This window comes from Perca flavescens, chromosome 16, assembly GCF_004354835.1.
Source record: "Perca flavescens isolate YP-PL-M2 chromosome 16, PFLA_1.0, whole genome shotgun sequence".
Lineage (NCBI taxonomy): Eukaryota > Metazoa > Chordata > Actinopteri > Perciformes > Percidae > Perca > Perca flavescens.
The window spans coordinates 28,487,197-28,506,259 of NC_041346.1; the positions used below are offsets into that span (position 1 = coordinate 28,487,197).

Sequence of the window (19,063 nt, forward strand, 5' to 3'; positions counted from 1 at the left end):
CCTGAGGCCTGACCCCCCCTGTGAATGTGGTCTGAGTGAACTGGCTGCGCTCTCACCTGTACTTGGAGCTGTCCACTTGGGATCCGATCACTCAGATCGGATTTTGATACCAGGTGGATATGCTCGGTTCAGCTCAGCGTGTGCTATCATTCATTTTAACTGACCAGCTGGCTGTGTGTGTGTGTGTGTGTGTGTGTGTGTGTGTGTGTGTGTGTGTGTGTGTGTGTGTGTGTGTGTGTGTGTGTGTGTGTGTGTGTGTGTGTGAGTGAGAGAATGTTGTTATATCTTTGGCGTTGATAGAAAGTGTGTGTTTGTACCCGGAGGCTTTGTGTGTTTGTTCCACACCTGAGGTGTGGGTAACGTGAGTTACCCACACCTCAGGTTGCACCTCAGGTTGCACCTCAAGTTGCACGCATACTGAGCGTGCAAGCTGAGCACAGTTGCTCCTGTGTGTGTGTGTGTGTGTGTGTGTGTGTGTGTGTGTGTGTGTGTGTGTGTAAAGAGACACCTGTGGCAGAATGTAATATTTATCGGATGTCAAATGTGTTTCTGTTACCTGTTACGAGACGAGACGACTTCTGGATTTTGAACAGCAGAGCATACAATCACACACACACACACACACACACACACACACACACACACACACACACACACACACACACACACACACACACACACACACACAGTCAAATAATGTCCTAATTAATCAAAATGTCCTCTGTGTGTGTTTCAGGGGCGAGTGGAAGTGGAAGCTGGAAACGAAAACATGAAGTTTGAAACCGGTCCGTTCTCTTACTACGGAGTCATGGCTCTGAGCTCACCATCACTGGGTGAGACGGCACACACACACACACACACACACACACACACACACACACACACACACACACACACACACACACACACACACACACAGGCACACACGAACGCACGTGCGCACACACACACGCACGCACGCACGCACGCACACACTCTCTCTCATTATATTTATTAATTTATTGTGAAAGCGCAGAAATATTTTTAAAAAATTGATACTTTTTTCGAAACCATATGTTTTAAAATCCATTTCAACATCAACAAAAATACATTAAACAAAAACATTGGTTGAGCTTTTGGATAGGGGTGCACCAGTCAGATTGTTACAATTAGTATTATTGTTAAATACGTTTCATACGTTTTTGAATGTTCTAGTGCAGGGGTCTTCAACAGGGGGTCCGGGACCCCTAGGGAGTCCTCAGAGTCATTGTAGGGGGCCTCCAAATTATTGTAAATTTTTGAACGTTTTAAAAAGTCTTAACATGATTCCAACATATTATTAGCTAATATAAATCCCCACTGATGATAGGCTTACTGGCCTATAGGTAATGTAGTCACTAAGGTAACCATCCACAGATACAGTTCATCCCAAAGTATTGACTGTTCCACATCATGATTTATAAAATAATTCATAAAATCATGCCGACAATTATTAGGCTATTTGAATAGCTTGAATAGCTTAGTATTCTATGTAAAAAAAAGGTATCTATAAAGGCCCTAAATATACAAATATAAAATAAATAAATATACTTAAGCTTATACAATATATGTAGTAGGGGGTCCCTGCCGCGTTTCTGTTTCAGTTAAGGGGTCCTTGGCTTAAAAAAACGTTGAAGACACCTGTTCTAGTGACATGTGTTTCCTGTTACTACTGCACACCAGTGGTGGAGGAAGATCCTTTCCTTTTTAATCAGAAATAATCCTAATTAATGGAACTTAATGTCTTTGTGTTTTCCGCAACCCACTGATTAAAACCCCCTAATGAAGCTTTGTCTTTGAAGAAGTCAATTGGCTTAATCCAAATTGGGAAACATCCCGAGTTCAGACAGAGTTCGTCTTCTGTCCTCCGAGCCGTCAGAGACTAAAAGAGACATTCTTCTATCCTCGTAAGAGTTTGTAACGAAGCTTTTCATGAACTAAAGTCCTGTTATTGAACTATTCGCTTCTTGATTTTGAACATTAAAGCATGGGAACATGTAGCCTCGTGAGACCGTCCTGATCTGGCGAGCTCCAGTTTTCCACTCCCAGATCAGTCTGACATCTTGAGGCAGAGAAAATTTGGAGCTGTTAGCCAAACGACCGACCAATCAGCGTTGGTTTTGAGGTGGGTTAGGTGGTGATAGACAGATGGTTTATCCAATCAGCTAACCAGGATTATCAGCCAGCGGTAGCCCTAATTCTGTTAGCCGCTCGCTAATGCTTTTTTCTCTTGGATCCTTCTTTTGGAATATGGAGCTGAAATGGGGCCTTTTATTCCTAAATTCTCGTTACACAAACGACAAATCTCCTTTACCGACATGCTGCTAGCTTGCTGAGCTAAGGAGCTATGCTTTGCCTGCAGCAGCAGCAGGGGTAGCCTGGCTTGTGGTTGTATTTTCATACGCTTCGTTGATCTGATTGGTTGATTTGGCCCGTCTATCACCAACTATAGGTGGTGATAGACAGATGGTTTATCCAATCAGCTAACCAAGATTTTTGCCCCTTCCCAAAAGTTCTCCAACGGTAAGTTCCCAGATGGATATGCCGAGCAAATGCGAAGCGATCCATCTGGCGTGGACAGGTTAGGGAACATGTAGTAGAAACTGAAAATGCAAGCACGAAGCTGAAAATGAGCAAAATATGGGACCTTTGGGCCTTTGGGGGTCGACTGGCCACGACAGTAAGCATGATCTGCCCGCGTACAGTAAAGACAAGGAGTCAGCGTTACTTTATTTGACAGAATTTTATGCATTTTCATTATTTCTGACAATTTGGTAAACAACAATCTATATTATTAGCTTGTTTTCATGTTCATGTTCTGCTTGTTCAACGGTTGTTTGGTCAGAGAGGGTTGCAATTGCTAGTTTTTACTCTCAATTGTTATTGATGAAAACATTTTCACACTTTCTGTTTTAAAGCAATTTTAAAATTAAAAAATGTATCTTCTAAGAGATTTAACATCTGCTGCAATCAATAACGCATCATAAGCCGTCTACATCTTTGCTTTCCATATTAAGAGTTTTTAGAAAAAAAAGATCTTTATAATATTTCAGTGAAATGCTTCACTTCTTTCTTTTTCCCTCAGAGCAGCAACCTCTGTTACAACCCTCTTACCTTTTCTCCTGTGTAGAGCCAACAAGTCTTTATTTTGTCCAGTTTCAATATAACCTTTTCTTTCCACAGGGCTTCCAGGTGTGAATGTGTGTAACTGTGTGGATTTCATCAGGTATAATAATTTGTGACTTTTAGCCAGCAGGGATCCAGATGAGGAGCTTTAAAGTGCTCATATTATGCTTTTTGGCTTTTTCTCCTTTCCTTTATTGTGTTATATGTCTTTTTTGTGCATGTTATAGGTTTACAAAGTGAAAGAGCCCAAAGTCCCCCCCAAAGGGACTTACCATCTCCAACAGAAAACACTGTTCACAAACTGCTCCAAACAGCTCTATTGTAGTCCAGCCTTTACTTCAGAGACCAACGTGGTCACTTTGTAACACACGTTATAATGCTCACCTAGCTGCTAGCATGGTACACCCTCATACTCTGCTTCTGACTGGCTAGTAGTCCTTACCTAGCTACTGTCAGGACACGCCCTCATACTCTGCTTCTGACTGGCTAGTAGTCCTTACCTAGGTACTGTCAGGGCACGCCCTCATACTCTGCTTCTGACTGGCTAGTAGTCCTTACCTAGCTACTGTCAGGACACGCCCTCATACTCTGCTTCTGACTGGCTAGTAGTCCTTACCTAGCTACTGTCAGGGCACGCCCCTCATACTCTGCTTCTGACTGGCTAGTGGTCCTTACCTAGGTACTGTCAGGGCACACCCTCATTCTCTGCTTCCTGACTGGCTAGTGGTCCTTACCTAGCTACTGGCTAGCCTTACCCAGCACACCTGCACACCCCGCTCTGACTGGCACGCCCTGACAGGACCCAGGTAAGACCACTAGCCAGTCAGAAGCAGAGTATGACGGCGGTCCTGACAGTACCCAGGTAAGGACCACTAGCCAGTCAGAAGCAGAGTATGAGGGCGTGGCCCTGACAGTACCTAGGTAAGGACTACTAGCCAGTCAGAAGCAGAGTATGAGGGCGTGTCCTGACAGTAGCTAGGTAAGGACTACTAGCCAGTCAGAAGCAGAGTATGAGGGCGTGCCCTGACAGTACCTAGGTAAGGACTACTAGCCAGTCAGAAGCAGAGTATGAGGGTGTGTCCTGACAGTACCTAGGTAAGGACCACTAGCCAGTCAGAAGCAGAGTATGATTTGCGCAGTCCTGACAGTAGCTAGGTAAGGACTACTAGCCAGTCAGAAGCAGAGTATGAGGGTGTACCATGCTAGCAGCTAGGCGTAGCATTATAACGCAGTGTTACAAAGTGACCACGTTGGTCTCTGAAGTAAAGGCTGGACTACAACAGAGCTGTTTGGAGCAGTTGGTGAACAGTGTTTTCTGTTGGAGATGGTAAGTCCCTTTGGGGGGGGACTTTGGGCTCTTTCACTTTGTAAACCTATAACGTGCACAAAAAAAAGATATATAACACAATAAAGGAAAGGGAAAAAGCCAAAAAGCATAATATGAGCATTTTAAATTAAATGTACGCCCGTGGACACAGAGTGATGCAGCTGTAGATGCAGGTTACTACCTTTCTGAAAGGTGGAGGTTGTGTTTAGGGTGATGTAAGCCTACCTGAGAAGAAGTCTCTCTGTGCGGCCGGGTGGTGTCAGCGTGCAGGCAGCACCGCCGCGTGTGGCCACTCTGACTCGCTGTAACACCGGGGACTCCTAGTGGTTCAGCATCAAAACTGCTTAATTAAAATGTCTCCTCTTGTTCTTTTCTTCTGCTCTCCCCCCTTTCCCTTTCCCTGTCGAGCTGTTTCTGTCTCCTGGACGACCAGCTTGTCTGTGCTTCATGTGCACATGGTGCAGCTCCGTGTGTGTGCATGTGCACTGTCAAATGTATGCGTCAAACACGTGTTCATTTCTCATCCTGAAACGCTCAAATGTGTGTTTTTTTTTAAACTTTAATCTTTCTCGGTTAGAAAGATAAATCAGGAACTTGCAGATTTTCAAAATGGTTGATTCAGAAATTTAAACTGTAATTGCGTTGTTGTTTTTTTAACTTGGACCTTATTTTCTCATGCATTGGTGTCTTAGTGACTGATCTGAACAAATATCTTTGAAGTTGGTCCAGTATTGAGCAAGAACGCTGTAACCGGCAGCCCCGAAGTGGGCTTCAATGTAATCATATCGGGCAATTGCGCACCGTCAGTTTCCGTCCACTAAAAGTTCAGTTTTTGCCGCTGACAGACTCAGATTATTATTCTAAGTGTCTGACTACATTATGGAAAGGATCCCTACAGAGATAGACCTTTTAGTTAAAGAGTAAGATCTTGAAACAGCCCCGAAATCACCATCACCAAACCCACCAGACTCCATGTAAATAATCAGAACTTTTAGCATGTATAGAGCCAGCATATCTCCACCAGACTCCATGTAAATAATCAGGACTTTTAGCATGTATAGATCCAGCATATCTCCACCAGACTCCATGTAAATAATCAGGACTTTTAGCGTGTATAGAGCCAGCATATCTCCACCAGACTCCATGTAAATAATCAGGACTTTTAGCGTGTATAGAGCCAGCATATCTCCACCAGACTCCATGTAAATAATCAGGACTTTTAGCGTGTATAGAGCCAGCATATCTCCACCAGACTCCATGTAAATAATCAGGACTTTTAGCGTGTATAGAGCCAGCATATCTCCACCAGACTCCATGTAAATAATCAGGACTTTTAGCGTGTATAGAGCCAGCATATCTCCACCTGACTCCATGTAAATAATCAGGACTTTTAGTGTGTATAGAGCCAGCATATCTCCACCAGACTCCATGTAAATAATCAGGACTTTTAGCATGTATAGATCCAGCATATCTCCACCAGACTCCATGTAAATAATCAGGACTTTTAGCATGTATAGATCCAGCATATCTCCACCAGACTCCATGTAAATAATCAGGACTTTTAGCGTGTATAGAGCCAGCATATCTCCACCAGACTCCATGTAAATAATCAGGACTTTTAGCGTGTATAGAGCCAGCATATCTCCACCAGACTCCATGTAAATAATCAGGACTTTTAGCGTGTATAGAGCCAGCATATCTCCACCTGACTCCATGTAAATAATCAGGACTTTTAGCATGTATAGAGCCAGCATATTTCCACCAGACTCCATGTAAATAATCAGGACTTTTAGCGTGTATAGAGCCAGCATATCTCCACCAGACTCCATGTAAATAATCAGGACTTTTAGCGTGTATAGAGCCAGCATATCTCCACCAGACTCCATGTAAATAATCAGGACTTTTAGCGTGTATAGAGCCAGCATATCTCCAAATGTAAATGGGTGAATTAAGTGTTTATTTCAACCAAACCAGAGTGGTGATTGTTGGAACAGTGGAAAGATGAACCAAGACGGCTTTTGGTAGTTTTATTTTGTTCCTGTCGAATTTGAATGAAGTGTGTTTTACGCTGATAAAATTACTGGTTTATTTAAATGGGGTCTGGAGGGTTTGGTGATGGTGATTTCGTGGCTGTTTTGTGGTTCCCTGTCAAATAAGCTAATGAATAAAAATATTTATTTTAAATTTTTTTTGTCAACATGCGCGATAAACCCCTGCAGAGCGCTGCAGATGTGATTTAAAACAAATAAACCTCTAAATCTCTCTCTCTGCTCCTTCGTTCTCCTCCTCCTCCTCTCCCTCTCTCAGCCGTCACCCCCCCTCTCTCCCCATCGGTGGCGTCTCCCCCTCCACGACGCCTTTCTCTTAAGAGGTTTTCTCTGTTCTCTCGTTTCCCAGGTAAACTCTCGCATGGGGCCGGACAAGGGAGGGAGGGGAGGGGAGGGAGGGGTTCTTCTTTTAGCCTCTACACCATTTATATTTTATTTTCATCATCTCCAGAGCCCAGATCCAGCAAGTACAGGCCCGTAATAAATACACTTTAGCATACAGCAAGGTTTAATTTACCGTTTGTTTTTCTTTTATGACTTTCTGAACAAACAACCGCCCTTTTACCTTCTTCAGATTGATTAAAACAGTCTTAAAGATGCAGTAGGTAAGCCTTATAAAACTACCTTTCTGTCATATCTGCTGAAACTGACCCTATGTTCCAGTAGAACTACATGAAGCAGGTCATTAAAACATAAATCCAGCTCCTCTGGCTCCACCTACAGCCTGGAGTGGGATTTGCAGAAATCCACCTCTCCCTGTTCAGATGCACCAATCAGGGCCAGGGAGGGGGGGTGTCTAACTGCGTGTCAATCACTGCTCATGCACACACATTCATTCTCCCTTGTGGGGGGAGGGGCTTAGGAGACTGTTTTGGGCTTTAGCAGAAAGGGGGGGAGGGACTGAGAAGTTGTTGATGTTCAAATTTTTTGGCTTTGTCCTGGATCTTTGCAATCCTATCTACTGCACCTTTAACTGATAGTTTGAGCTTTTTGATTGGTAGGATTTGAAAACGTTTCAACACTAGCGTTGATATGAGTTCAAACTTTACTTCAACAAAAGAAACCAAAGTTCTCAAATGTGAAATATTGTTTAAATACAAGCATCTGTTAAAGGCTTTTGCTGAAATACTAAAACAATCTAAAACAGGTTTCGATACTGAGGACACATTTTGGTGAGAAGCGCAGAGACCTGATTTTTAAATCTAAGTTATTCTGCTGTCAACCAAATCAGCATAAAATGTCAAATATTAATGTGAGGATTTGCTGCTTCTCTCCATTTCATAGCTTTGCAATTTGAATATTTTTCAGGTTTTGGACTGTTGGTTCAATAAAACATGCAATTTAAAGACGTCAAATTGAGTTCTGGATAATTGTGATCGTTATTTTTCTTTGCATTTATTACATTTCACAGAGTAAATTGGACTTATTGAAATTAATTGAAAACTAATCTTAGATGAGGGCTGCATGTTGATTTCATTTCAGTCGGCACGCAGTGTGTACGAGTTTTTCTTTCTGAACAATTAACGGACCTCGTTCAGACTGCTTTAAAAACAAATTAAATGAAAACAGGGTCTTAACTGATAGTTTGAGCTTTTTGATTGGTAGGATTTGAAACGTTTCAACACTAGCGTTGATATGAGTTCAAACTTTACTTCAACAAAAGAAACCAAAGTTCTTTTCCCTTCAGTCCTCCCATGCACACGTCACACATTCAGGTGTGCAGGGATGTTTTCTGTATAAATACAAACATCAAAATGTTAGTTATGAGACATGTTTGTGTCATTAACAGGTTAACAGGGAAACTGTAACTAGTAGGGCTGTGTATTGGCAAGAATCTATATTTCGATACTGTGCGTAAGGCGATATATTGGGATTTTAAGTATAATTTTAGAAAAACTAATATTTTAAAAAAAAGACATGGTGTTCATAAAAGTCAAAGAAGTTTACTTTAGGTAAACAATTCAGTACACAGAAAATCAACCTGCCAGTTTGGGATTGTGGTTCCAAGGTTCTTAGTGAGCTAATGTTGATATGCTAAAGTAGGCCAAAGTTCAGCCACAGCTACGTTGTTAGCTTCTAGCAAGAAGTCACTCTCACAGTACTGTTAGGCACTGCTAGGCCCTGTTAGGCCCTGTTAGGCCCTGTTAGGCCCTGCTAGGCCCTGTTAGGCCCTGCTAGGCCCTGCTAGGCCCTGTTAGACCCTGCTAGGCCCTGTTAAGCCCTGTTAGGCCCTGCTAGGCCCTGTTAGGCACTGCTAGGCCCTGCTAGGCCTTGTTAGGCCCTGTTAGGCCCTGTTAGGCCCTGTTAGGCCCTGCTAGGCCCTGTTAGGTGATGACACTAGTGGTGCGTCTCAGCAGAGCCATCTAGCGGTAGAGGGTTTAAACACAACATAAACGTGAACCACTGTCTAATATGAATATTTTTGCACGTAAACTTAAAAAAAATAAAAAATAAAAATCGATATTGCGTTTTTGAAAATCGATACAGTATCGCTAAATAAAATATCGCAATACGCAAGTGTATCAATTTTTTTCTTACACCCCTAGTAACTCGTGCAAGATGTTTTTTTTCTGCCGTAACACTAAATAAACAAATCTTGGAAAAGCAAAATATAAATTCCCAGAATCTAAATTTGGTTGTTTTCTACAGCCAACCATACGAAACAGATAGATATGGAATTGCCTCTCAGATAACGGAGTTTCCTTGCTTGTTGAATGACTCAAACTGAATCTGTTTTCAAATCATTTCTCGATTAACTTTCTGTCGACTGAATGATTGACGGTCTGATGTACTTCGGCTCTAAAATAGACGCATTAATTACAGAAACGATCAGTAGTTGCAGCGCTAAACTTTGCTCTAGCTCAGGTCAGTTTACCTCCAGGGCAGTCGGGTTCCTCACTGATCGTTGATCGGACCACAGCGGATCGTTAACTCTCCGATCGTTACAGCGTGAAGAGAGTCAGACAAACTTGCTGGATGGGGCTCGAGGTGCGGCGCCCTTTTATGTTCTAACCCCGTCACCACTGCCTCCCCTCTAACCACTGATCTGTGGTCAGATATTATTCATATACAACTCCTATAACACCTAGACCTCTGGTTAAAGGAATAGTTTTGACATTTTGAGATATATGCTCATTTGCTTGAGCATATTTGCAGATGGTTAGATGAGATTTTCTTCAAATATGAGTCTACAGCCAGATAGCTTAGCATAAAGACTGGAAGCAGCTAGCCTGGCTCTGTCCAAAGGTAATATGTACAGGTTATATGATGTTTGAATACATTTACCACCATGGGAACTTATTTTGGGGAAAAACATGTCCAGCAGTGAGTGGGGAGAGACAGATAATGTTTTGATCTTGTTTGAATTGATCCATGAATTACACATACGATGATCGTCAATTTGAAAGATAATTTAGCAAGTCAAGAAATTCTCAGTTTGTCGCAAAACTGTTGTAGCATTAGACTGTGAAAAAAAGTAATCAAAAGGACTACAGAGCCCAAAGTCTCTAAGGGCCTTTTCACACCTCAGACTCAGACTGGAGGACACACCTGACTACAGGAGACACTAGCTCAGACTGGAGGACACACCTGACTACAGGAGACTCTGTAGTCAGGTGTACATATTTTTCCCGAAATAAGGTCCCGTGGGGTACACCGGAAGGGGAGGGACTTCGCCTCTCTATACAACAACAACAAAAACGAGATATAATGTGTGAATAAGTGAGTTTTAGAGATCCCTTCTGACAGAGTCAGGCTAGCTGTTTCCAGTCTTTATGCTAAGCTAAGCTAATGAGCTGTAGCTCCAAAGTTTGGTATCGAGAGTATTTCCCAAAATGTTGAACCATTCCTTTAAGCACAAAGGCTTCCCGTGCCTCGCACTCGATCTCCTCTACACGACACTGATCTCAAGTATACTAATCATCTCTCTCTCTCTCTCTCTCTCTCTCTCTCTCTCTCTCTCTGTCCTTTAACTTTCCAAGATCACAGGGATGTTTTCCTGCCCCCCTAACGTCACCCTCCATGACTCCATCACTAAAACCAGCCAATGAGAGAGCTTCCTCCTCTGAGCTCAGACCACGTCTCGTTGTGACACTGAAATGCTCAAACGATGCACTCGGGCCTCATCGCACGTGGCACGTTTGTCGCATTCTTTGCATAACCAACACAAACTCACCCCTAGCACCGATCCATCACAGTAGACGTGTGTCATGTCGACATTAACATGTTGTGTGATGTCATCCAGCGCTTCACGCTCTCATCTTGTTCTCACGCCATTTTGTCCCCCCCCCCCGTTGTTTCCCGGTGTTTTCGGGCTTCAGTTCACGTCAAAGCGTGTTTGTGTGTTTTGTCGTGCTCTCCTTGCCTCCTCCTCGCACTCTCACTCGTCTCTTTTCTCCGTCCATCCCCAGAGTTTCGTTCTCCCTCACACGGGGCCAACCTCAACCGCTCGGCGTCTCTGAGCTGCGCCGAGCGCCCGCCAGAAAGCGGCTCCGTCGGCGGGAGCGTCACTCAGATCCCCGGCACGCCCTTCCAGTACATACCGGACTTCTGCGTGCGAGCTCTCACAGACCTGCAGTTCGTCAAGGCAAGTACCAGTCAGACAACTCCTCGACTTAAAGGTGCTCTAAGCCAGTGGTTCCCAACTCATGTCTAAGAGAAGCTGAGTTCAGGTAACTCTCGAGATAGAGCCTTACTTTCTTTTCTGATACAGAGGAGTTATCAGCACTGTTACGTTTCTTCATTCATAAAATTGTGATGCCGTGGCGGCAGGAAAAAACCAGGATACAACAAAATACAGTACAGGCCAAAAGTTTGGAGACACCTTCTCATTCAATGCCTTTTTATTTTCACGACTATTTACATTGTAGATTCTCACTGAAGGCATCAAAACTATGAATGAACACATATGGAATTATGTACTTAACAAAAAAGTGTGAAATAACTGAAAACATGTCTTATATTTTAGATTCTTCAAAGTAGCCACCCTTTGCTTTTTTATTAATAAGGGAAAAACTTCCACTAATGAACCCTGACAAAGCACACCTGTGAAGGTAAAACCATTTCAGGTGACTACCTCATGAAGCTCATTGAGAGAACACCAAGGGTTTGCAGAGTTATCAAAAAAAGCAAAGGGTGGCTACTTTGAGGAATCTAAAATATAAGACATGTTTTCAGTTATTTCACACTTTTTTGTTAAGTACATAATTCCATATGTGTTCATTCATAGTTTTGATGCCTTCAGTGAGAATATTGTTGAGTTGATATCGCGATGGCGATATTGTGCAGCCCTACCACGTTGCTTTTAAAGGTAAGTTTGATAAAAACCTCTTACATATTTATATCTTTAAATTGTCTTATGGATGTGGTTTTGTCCTCAGATCACTCGCGCTCAGTACCAGAATGGTCTCCTGGCGTCCAGGCTGGACAGCACGCCGCAGTCTCCGGAGGGCAGTCACGCTCGCCTGGACACGTCCGTCTCTGTGCCACCCGTGACGCCGCCGCCGGCGGGGACTCGCGGCCCGCTGCCGCTGGCCACGCCTCCCCCGGCACAGCGCCCGCCGCCCAGCTCCAACGCTCAGCCGCCACCGAGCAGCCGCGCAGCTCCGCCGCCGTGCAACCACACGCCCGTCTCCCAACCCTCTCCGTCCTCCGTGAGCGCAGTGACGTGCCCTTTTAACCCCCACCCGACTCTGCCCTCCAAGACCCAGCAGCAGGCGCCATCTCCCGGCCCGGATAACGGACCGGGAGAGACCACCACTCTGCTCAGTGAGCAGCAGAACTGTCCGGGCCTCCGCAGGCCCAGCTACAGCCTGGCACACCCACACCTCCACACCATCAGTCACGGACACACGGAAAGCACCATCTAAACTACCTGTGCACTCTAGGGCTGTGCTCGATTGAAGAAATTCTTAGTCGACTAACACTCGTTCAGTTGTATCAACTGATCGATTAGTTAATTTAATCGACAGATCTGTAAATCTGAGTTTACCACTTTAATTCTTGTGTTTACCAGAGATGTGCTCGTACAGTACAGGCCAAAAGTTTGGACACACCTTCTCATTCAATGCGTTTCCTTTTTATTTTCATGACTATTTACATTGTAGATTCTCACTGAAGGCATCAAAACTATGAATGAACACATATGGAATTATGTACTTAACAAAAAAGTGTGAAATAACTGAAAACATGTCTTATATTTTAGATTCTTCAAAGTAGCCACCCTTTGCTTTTTTTGATAACTCTGCAAACCCTTGGTGTTCTCTCAATGAGCTTCATGAGGTAGTCACCTGAAATGGTTTTACCTTCACAGGTGTGCTTTGTCAGGGTTAATTTGTGGAATTTGTTCCCTTATTAATAAAAAAAAGCAAAGGGTGGTTTGAAGAATCTAAAATATAAGACATGTTTTCAGTTATTTCACACTTTTTTGTTAAGTACATAATTCCATATGTGTTCATTCATAGTTTTGATGCCTTCAGTGAGAATCTACGATGTAAATAGTCATGAAAATAAAAAGGAAACGCATTGAATGAGAAGGGGTGTCAATCAAACTTTTGGCCTGCACTGTACGTTTCTTGGAAATAAGTCATTCAGCATGAAAAAAAAGCATCAAACATGACTAATGGACTAAAGAAATCTTAGTTGACTAAGACCAAAATGACCGATTAGTCGACTAATCAACTAAGAGGGAGCAGCCCTAGTGCACTCACTCACTCATACGACACACACACTCACACACTACTTCGTGTTTGCTCGTTGAACCTTTCCGTAGGGACTCTGAGGATCAGCACTTGATGTGTGTTTTGTTAACCGAGATCCTCCTTTATCCCGTCCTGCATGTTCCCCCTCCAAACAACGCTGAAAAAGATCCAGAAGAGACTACAAAGATGGCGGAACTTAAGGGAACACTAGTGAGTATGACTGGAACTATAGACAAGGGTTGTGTATGAGGGTGTTTTTTTTTTTTTAAAGGATCAGTTCACCAGGATTACAAAACAGACTTGCAGATGCTTTCGGTTTTATTCGTCAGGTTTTGTAAAAGTAAAAGGGAAAGTTATATTATTTCAGAGGCAGATAATCTCTGAACCTCTTCACAGAAAACTGAAGCTATTTACACGTTGTGTTGTTGTTGTTCGTGTTGTTTTTTAAAGTAATTTATGTGAACTGGCCCTTTAAGTCAACTGAAAACTGTCCAGATCGGTGATGGAGGGTGTTAAATTGTTTTATTTTTTAGTTTATTCAATTTCCATTTGTGTTTTTCCAAAGAGTGAACCATCCAAAAACTGTATGAACTAGAACAGTGAAGGTTTTTATTTTAGTTATAGGGCGGCAGCTTTTTTTCAGCGTTTTCTTTAGACTTGAGACAAAAAAAATTTTGTACGCCAGATGTGAACGAGTGAATTAATCCGTCAGTGAGTCAAATTAACTACCAGCAAGCGGACCGGAGTCCCTGTACTCACGGAGAGTGAAACAACCGTACCGGTGATTCTGCATGTTTTATGTATTTTATCAACTTCCAAGGCATCCGTTGGTTTCCATTTATTTCAGTTTGGCTTGAATTTCAATTGTGAGACTTCTGAAACCTGCTGGAGTTGTGTCATCCATAGAGACCGAGCGCTACAACATGCAACTATTGGCTGAAACGCTAACAAATTACCTGTTAGATAGCTAAAAAACATCAGATTTAAGCATGTCAAAGGATTATTTTGGCAGCCTATGTCTACCAGAGAGGAACAGTTAGCTAAGACACTTTAAACATAATATTATAGCCTTCTGATTTATCCACGTTCCACTATTCAGTCCCTCCAGAGAGGATGGTGTGTTACAGTTGGCTGTAGTATAATGCACTTAATATTAATATAGGGCTGCACAATACATTTTTATTTAACCTTTATTTATTCAGCTGCTCTCTCACTTTCCCCTCCCAGATTTTATCCGGTTGGTCTGGGGATTGAACCACACAATTGTGCTTCTTTAACCGCTAGGCCACCACTGCCCAATATCAGGAAAATATGTGATATATATGATAACGTTATCGTTAACGAATATTGCGATAATGAAATTACTTTGCGATAAATAAACAGATGTTAAAGTGAACTCAGTTCTGCTGCTTTTAGTGTTCTGCTAAAATACAACAGACTGCTCGATGAATTTAAAAGAAATGAAAGGAAATCATTTCCAATGTTCTTTTATTGAACAAATTGAACATTGAATTGAATATAAAAGGCGATATTACATTTTACATTTTAAAATGCAGTTTTCTGCTGATATTTTCTTTTAACTAACACAAAAAAATCTCTGAGTGTCTTTCACGATGCGTTTATTGCGGCGATTGATATTGTGATAACGATAAGAAAACCATATATTGTGCAGCCTTAACTTAATATTTCACTGGTAAAACTTGCAAAAACACCGGTATGCTCCTTTTTAAGTTGATATTTCTAGTGATGTGAAGGTGTCTTAGCTGCTGACAATTAGCTGGCATTATGTTTTAAATTGTCTAATTTCCAGGAGTGATATTTAAATGTGTATTTCACGTACATTAACATTAATTTATATATTTATGTGCTGACATTCAGTTTGTTTATTTATATTGTAGAGATTTTATTAATTTCTTAATTATTTTTTTGGTTCTTGAAACCAGTTTTAAGTTGAAGGACAAGCCTGGTACTTGGGACACTGTGAACAGCGAGCGGTGTTCCTTCTCAACGCTTTACCGCGCTGCCACCGCCTCACAAGAGCCGACCAAACTGGACCTTTAGTTGTTGCAACACAATCAGTAGAAATCTAGACCACCCTAGCGGCAGCAAATGGAATTTGCAGCCAGGGTCAGTCTAGCAACTCTCCGTTGGCTTGTGAGCTGGAAAAACCAAACTCTGGTCAGGCCAATCACATCGTGTATAGAGTCGGTGGGCGGGGCTTATGGCTGCTGCTGCTGCTACTGGTGAACAGAGGTCTTCTGGAAGACTTGGAGTTCAGCTTTTCTTTGAGAAAAGAACAAAGAACGGCACTGAAGTCATTCTTAACAATAGGAAGATGTGTTCGGAGTTTTGCCGACCGGATACGGCAAAAGTTTAATCTATCAGCTAGCGTTGCTCTGGTTGGTTGTAGCGCTAACGTGCAGAGGGGATTTGAAAGACAACAGTTGATCCCGCCCCCTCAGATTGAGCCCTGCCAATGGGGAGTTCCCAGACCCAACATCTGGATGTGGGTCTGGCTTGTCAGGCTAACACTGTGCGTCCACGGACATGAAACAAAGATGATGTCAAAACTCATGGCTGGAAGTTACACTGGGCTTTTTATTTCTTATTTCAACTGAGTTAATGTACGTCTACTGTAACGCAAACGTGGGTTCACTTTGACACAATAGAGCAGTGGCATGAATAAATAATCCAACTAGTTTAAAGGTACAGTACGTAATGTGAATCCAGTAAAAAAAACAGTTTAAGTTCAGCCATTGTCTCCCCACGGTCACCTAGCTCTCTATTTTCTGTGTGCACTGAAAATAAATCTGGTGTTAATACACAGCCCTGGCTGTGTCAATGGAAAACAAACGGAAAGGAGCGCACGAGCCACAAAAACACTGTTCCAGCCAATCGGCAACAAGCAGCGTCAGTTGAGTTCAAATATCAACAATCTTTGCCCAGCATCACTTACTGCACCTTTTTAATGCTTACAGCTTTTATGAGCAAGTACTATCTGCTGTCCACGTTTATTGAGAGCCTTCCTACATTTTCTTATTACAGAGTCTGATAACAAACTGCAACGCAAACGCAACCGTCTTTCCCATACAAAAATAAAGTCTTTTTACAGTACAGGCCAAAAGTTTGGACACACCTTCTCATTCAATGCGTTTCCTTTTTATTTTCATGACTATTTACATTGTAGATTCTCACTGAAGGCATCAAAACTATGAATGAACACATATGGAATTATGTACTTAACAAAAAAGTGTGAAATAACTGAAAACATGTCTTATATTTTAGATTCTTCAAAGTAGCCACCCTTTGCTTTTTTTGATAACTCTGCAAACCCTTGGTGTTCTCTCAATGAGCTTCATGAGGTAGTCACCTGAAATGGTTTTACCTTCACAGGTGTGCTTTGTCAGGGTTAATTAGTGGAATTATTTCCTTATTAATAAAAAAAAAAGCAAAGGGTGGCTACTTTGAAGAATCTAAAATATAAGACATGTTTTCAGTTATTTCACACTTTTTTGTTAAGTACATAATTCCACATGTGTTCATTCATAGTTTTGATGCCTTCAGTGAGAATCTCATGTCATGAAATAGTCATGAAAATAAATAAAAAAACGCATTGAATGAGAATGTGTGTCCAAACTTTTGGCCTGTACTGTACGTTTTGAAAATATGGATTAGCTGTTCAATTATATTTCCTACTAGTCTCATATAACGAAGCAGTTGTTTTAAGGATTAGTTCGACATTTTGAGAAATGTGCTTTTTTTTTTATGAGAGGATCGATACCTTTTGCGTTTGCTATGACGCAGTTAGCTTAGCATTAAACGACTGGGAACAAGGGCAAACGGCTAGCCTGACTTTGTACCAAGTTTTATTTTTTTTTTTAAATTGGACTACCAGCACCTGTAAAAGCTTAACCTTTTCCCACCAAGATTAGCTCATAAATAAGAGGGTTTTTAACACCCGGAAGCCAGATAAAAATATTTTGTAAAAAATGTTTTCAGAAGCACGTTTCGGTTAACTATTTCAGTCCAATATAAGATCGTATTCTGAACGAGCCGCCATGAAGTCTGGATTTGAATTTCCAGAGAAACCAGACCCCACGTGACGCGTTCGTCCAATCAGCTGCCGGTTTTCATATTTGGGGCGACAATACAGATCAGCGCAGCCTGCTGTTATGGAGACGTATTACGTCTCGTCTCTTCGGGGTGTTCTGAGGCACTGTTTTTGGACCAACTCGGGGAGACCGATCAGTCCGACTGGCTTTTCTGCCGTCTGGTCGGTGTGTAACCACCTTTAAAGTGTTTCCCAACGTGTTGAGCTATTCCTGTTTCTCTCATGCATTTGTTAAACTTTGAGCTTGCAGTAAGCCGAGGGTTAAGGATTGACACTTGAATCTCTTGCGAGGAAATGCTCGCAGCACAATAACCTGACGAGATTTAATGGACAGCAAAACATCCCACTGCATGTCTTCACTCTCCCGTCAGGGCCGAACCCTCCTGGAACTGTACCAAATCATGTGTCGCACTTGCAACAATGTGAAGTACATTTTATTGTGTGTGTAAATGATACTGAACCAGTTCAACCCGTGTTCGGAGCAGATAAGGAGCCGGAGGAAGCGTCCCGGTGGCGATAAAGAGATTGAACCCAAAGACGACTGTAGCAGGACTGAGCTCAGACATTAAAGCTGCTAGCATGTTGTAATCTAACCTACTGTGTTTCTCCAAATGTACGCAGCGACGCCGAAACCATTTTAAGTGACTGTGAAGATGCAGTATTTTGTTGATGATATTTGAAAAGATAAAAAAAAAGAACAACCGTTGTATAAGCTAGCAATGTTTTTTTTTTTTTTTTAAATACACTTTAAACTTGTAATTTGTGTAAATCTGAAAAAGCAAATATTCCAAAGCGTTTGCCCTTGTTGTGAGATGATTTCTCAAAACTGGATTAACAACCTGCTCTGGGGCCCCATACCTCCCCCCCTAAAAAGAGACCCCAGGTTCACTGTGGTAATTTAATTATTTTAAGAAATGATTGGGAACTGGGTCAGTGTAACGCTTATCAATGTTCAGTGTTCTAAACACAAACGGACTTTTGGATAAAACAGAAAAAATGGTTTAAAATATCCAATTTTTCATTTTTTTCCGCCTTGACAAATTAAAATAATTGGATCTTTAACGTGTTATTCCAATTTTCTGTTTTTATTCAGAGGATCAGAAATTTCAGAAATTACAAAATTGAGTCTGAGCTCCAGTTATTCAATACTGCCGTGGTATTCTCTCCCTCGTTCGCCCCCCACTCGAAACCATCAGTTGCACCTCTGACCCCCAAAGTCTATCAGTTTTTAGTTTTTTTGGTCCATATGCAGTTAATGACCTGCATATTCCGCAAAGTAGAGGGAGAGAATACCACGGCAGTATTGAATAATTGGAGCTCAGATGCAATTTTGTAATTTCCTAAATTTCTGATCCTCTGAATAAAAAACAGAAAATTGGAAAAACTGTTTAAAGATCCAATTTTTTAATTTGTCAAGGTGGAAGAAAATGAAAAATTGGATATTTGAACCCATTTTTCTGTTTTTCCAAATGTCCGTTTGTGTTAGAAAACTGAACTGATAAGCGTTACACTGACCTAACTGCACCACGAAGCCCAATGTGTATAAAGGAGGTTTATTTTATTTTCTTAAGGTCTTAACTGTTTTCAGACCTTATTATGTCTTTTTTTTTTTTTTTTTTTTTTTTTTTTTTTTTTTTTTTGCAGCCATGTTTTTGGTACATTAATCAGTGCTTTACCAAACTACTGCACAGCAAACCTGGGGCCGGGCGATTGGGGCTGTCCTCGTTTTAAAGGA

The 19,063-nt window shown here is 41.9% G+C and overlaps 1 protein-coding gene across 1 annotated transcript in view; it reads left to right on the forward strand.

The window, feature by feature from the left end:
- Positions 1-12,386, forward strand: part of LOC114570549 (metal transporter CNNM4) — a 35,415-nt gene extending 23,029 nt beyond the window's left edge. The window contains exons 6-8 of the mRNA XM_028600876.1: positions 737-833; positions 10,929-11,104; positions 11,898-12,386. Of these exons, the coding sequence (XP_028456677.1) occupies positions 737-833; positions 10,929-11,104; positions 11,898-12,386 (762 nt within the window). The remainder of the gene's footprint in view (positions 1-736; positions 834-10,928; positions 11,105-11,897) is intronic.
- Positions 12,387-19,063: the final 6,677 nt, after the last annotated feature.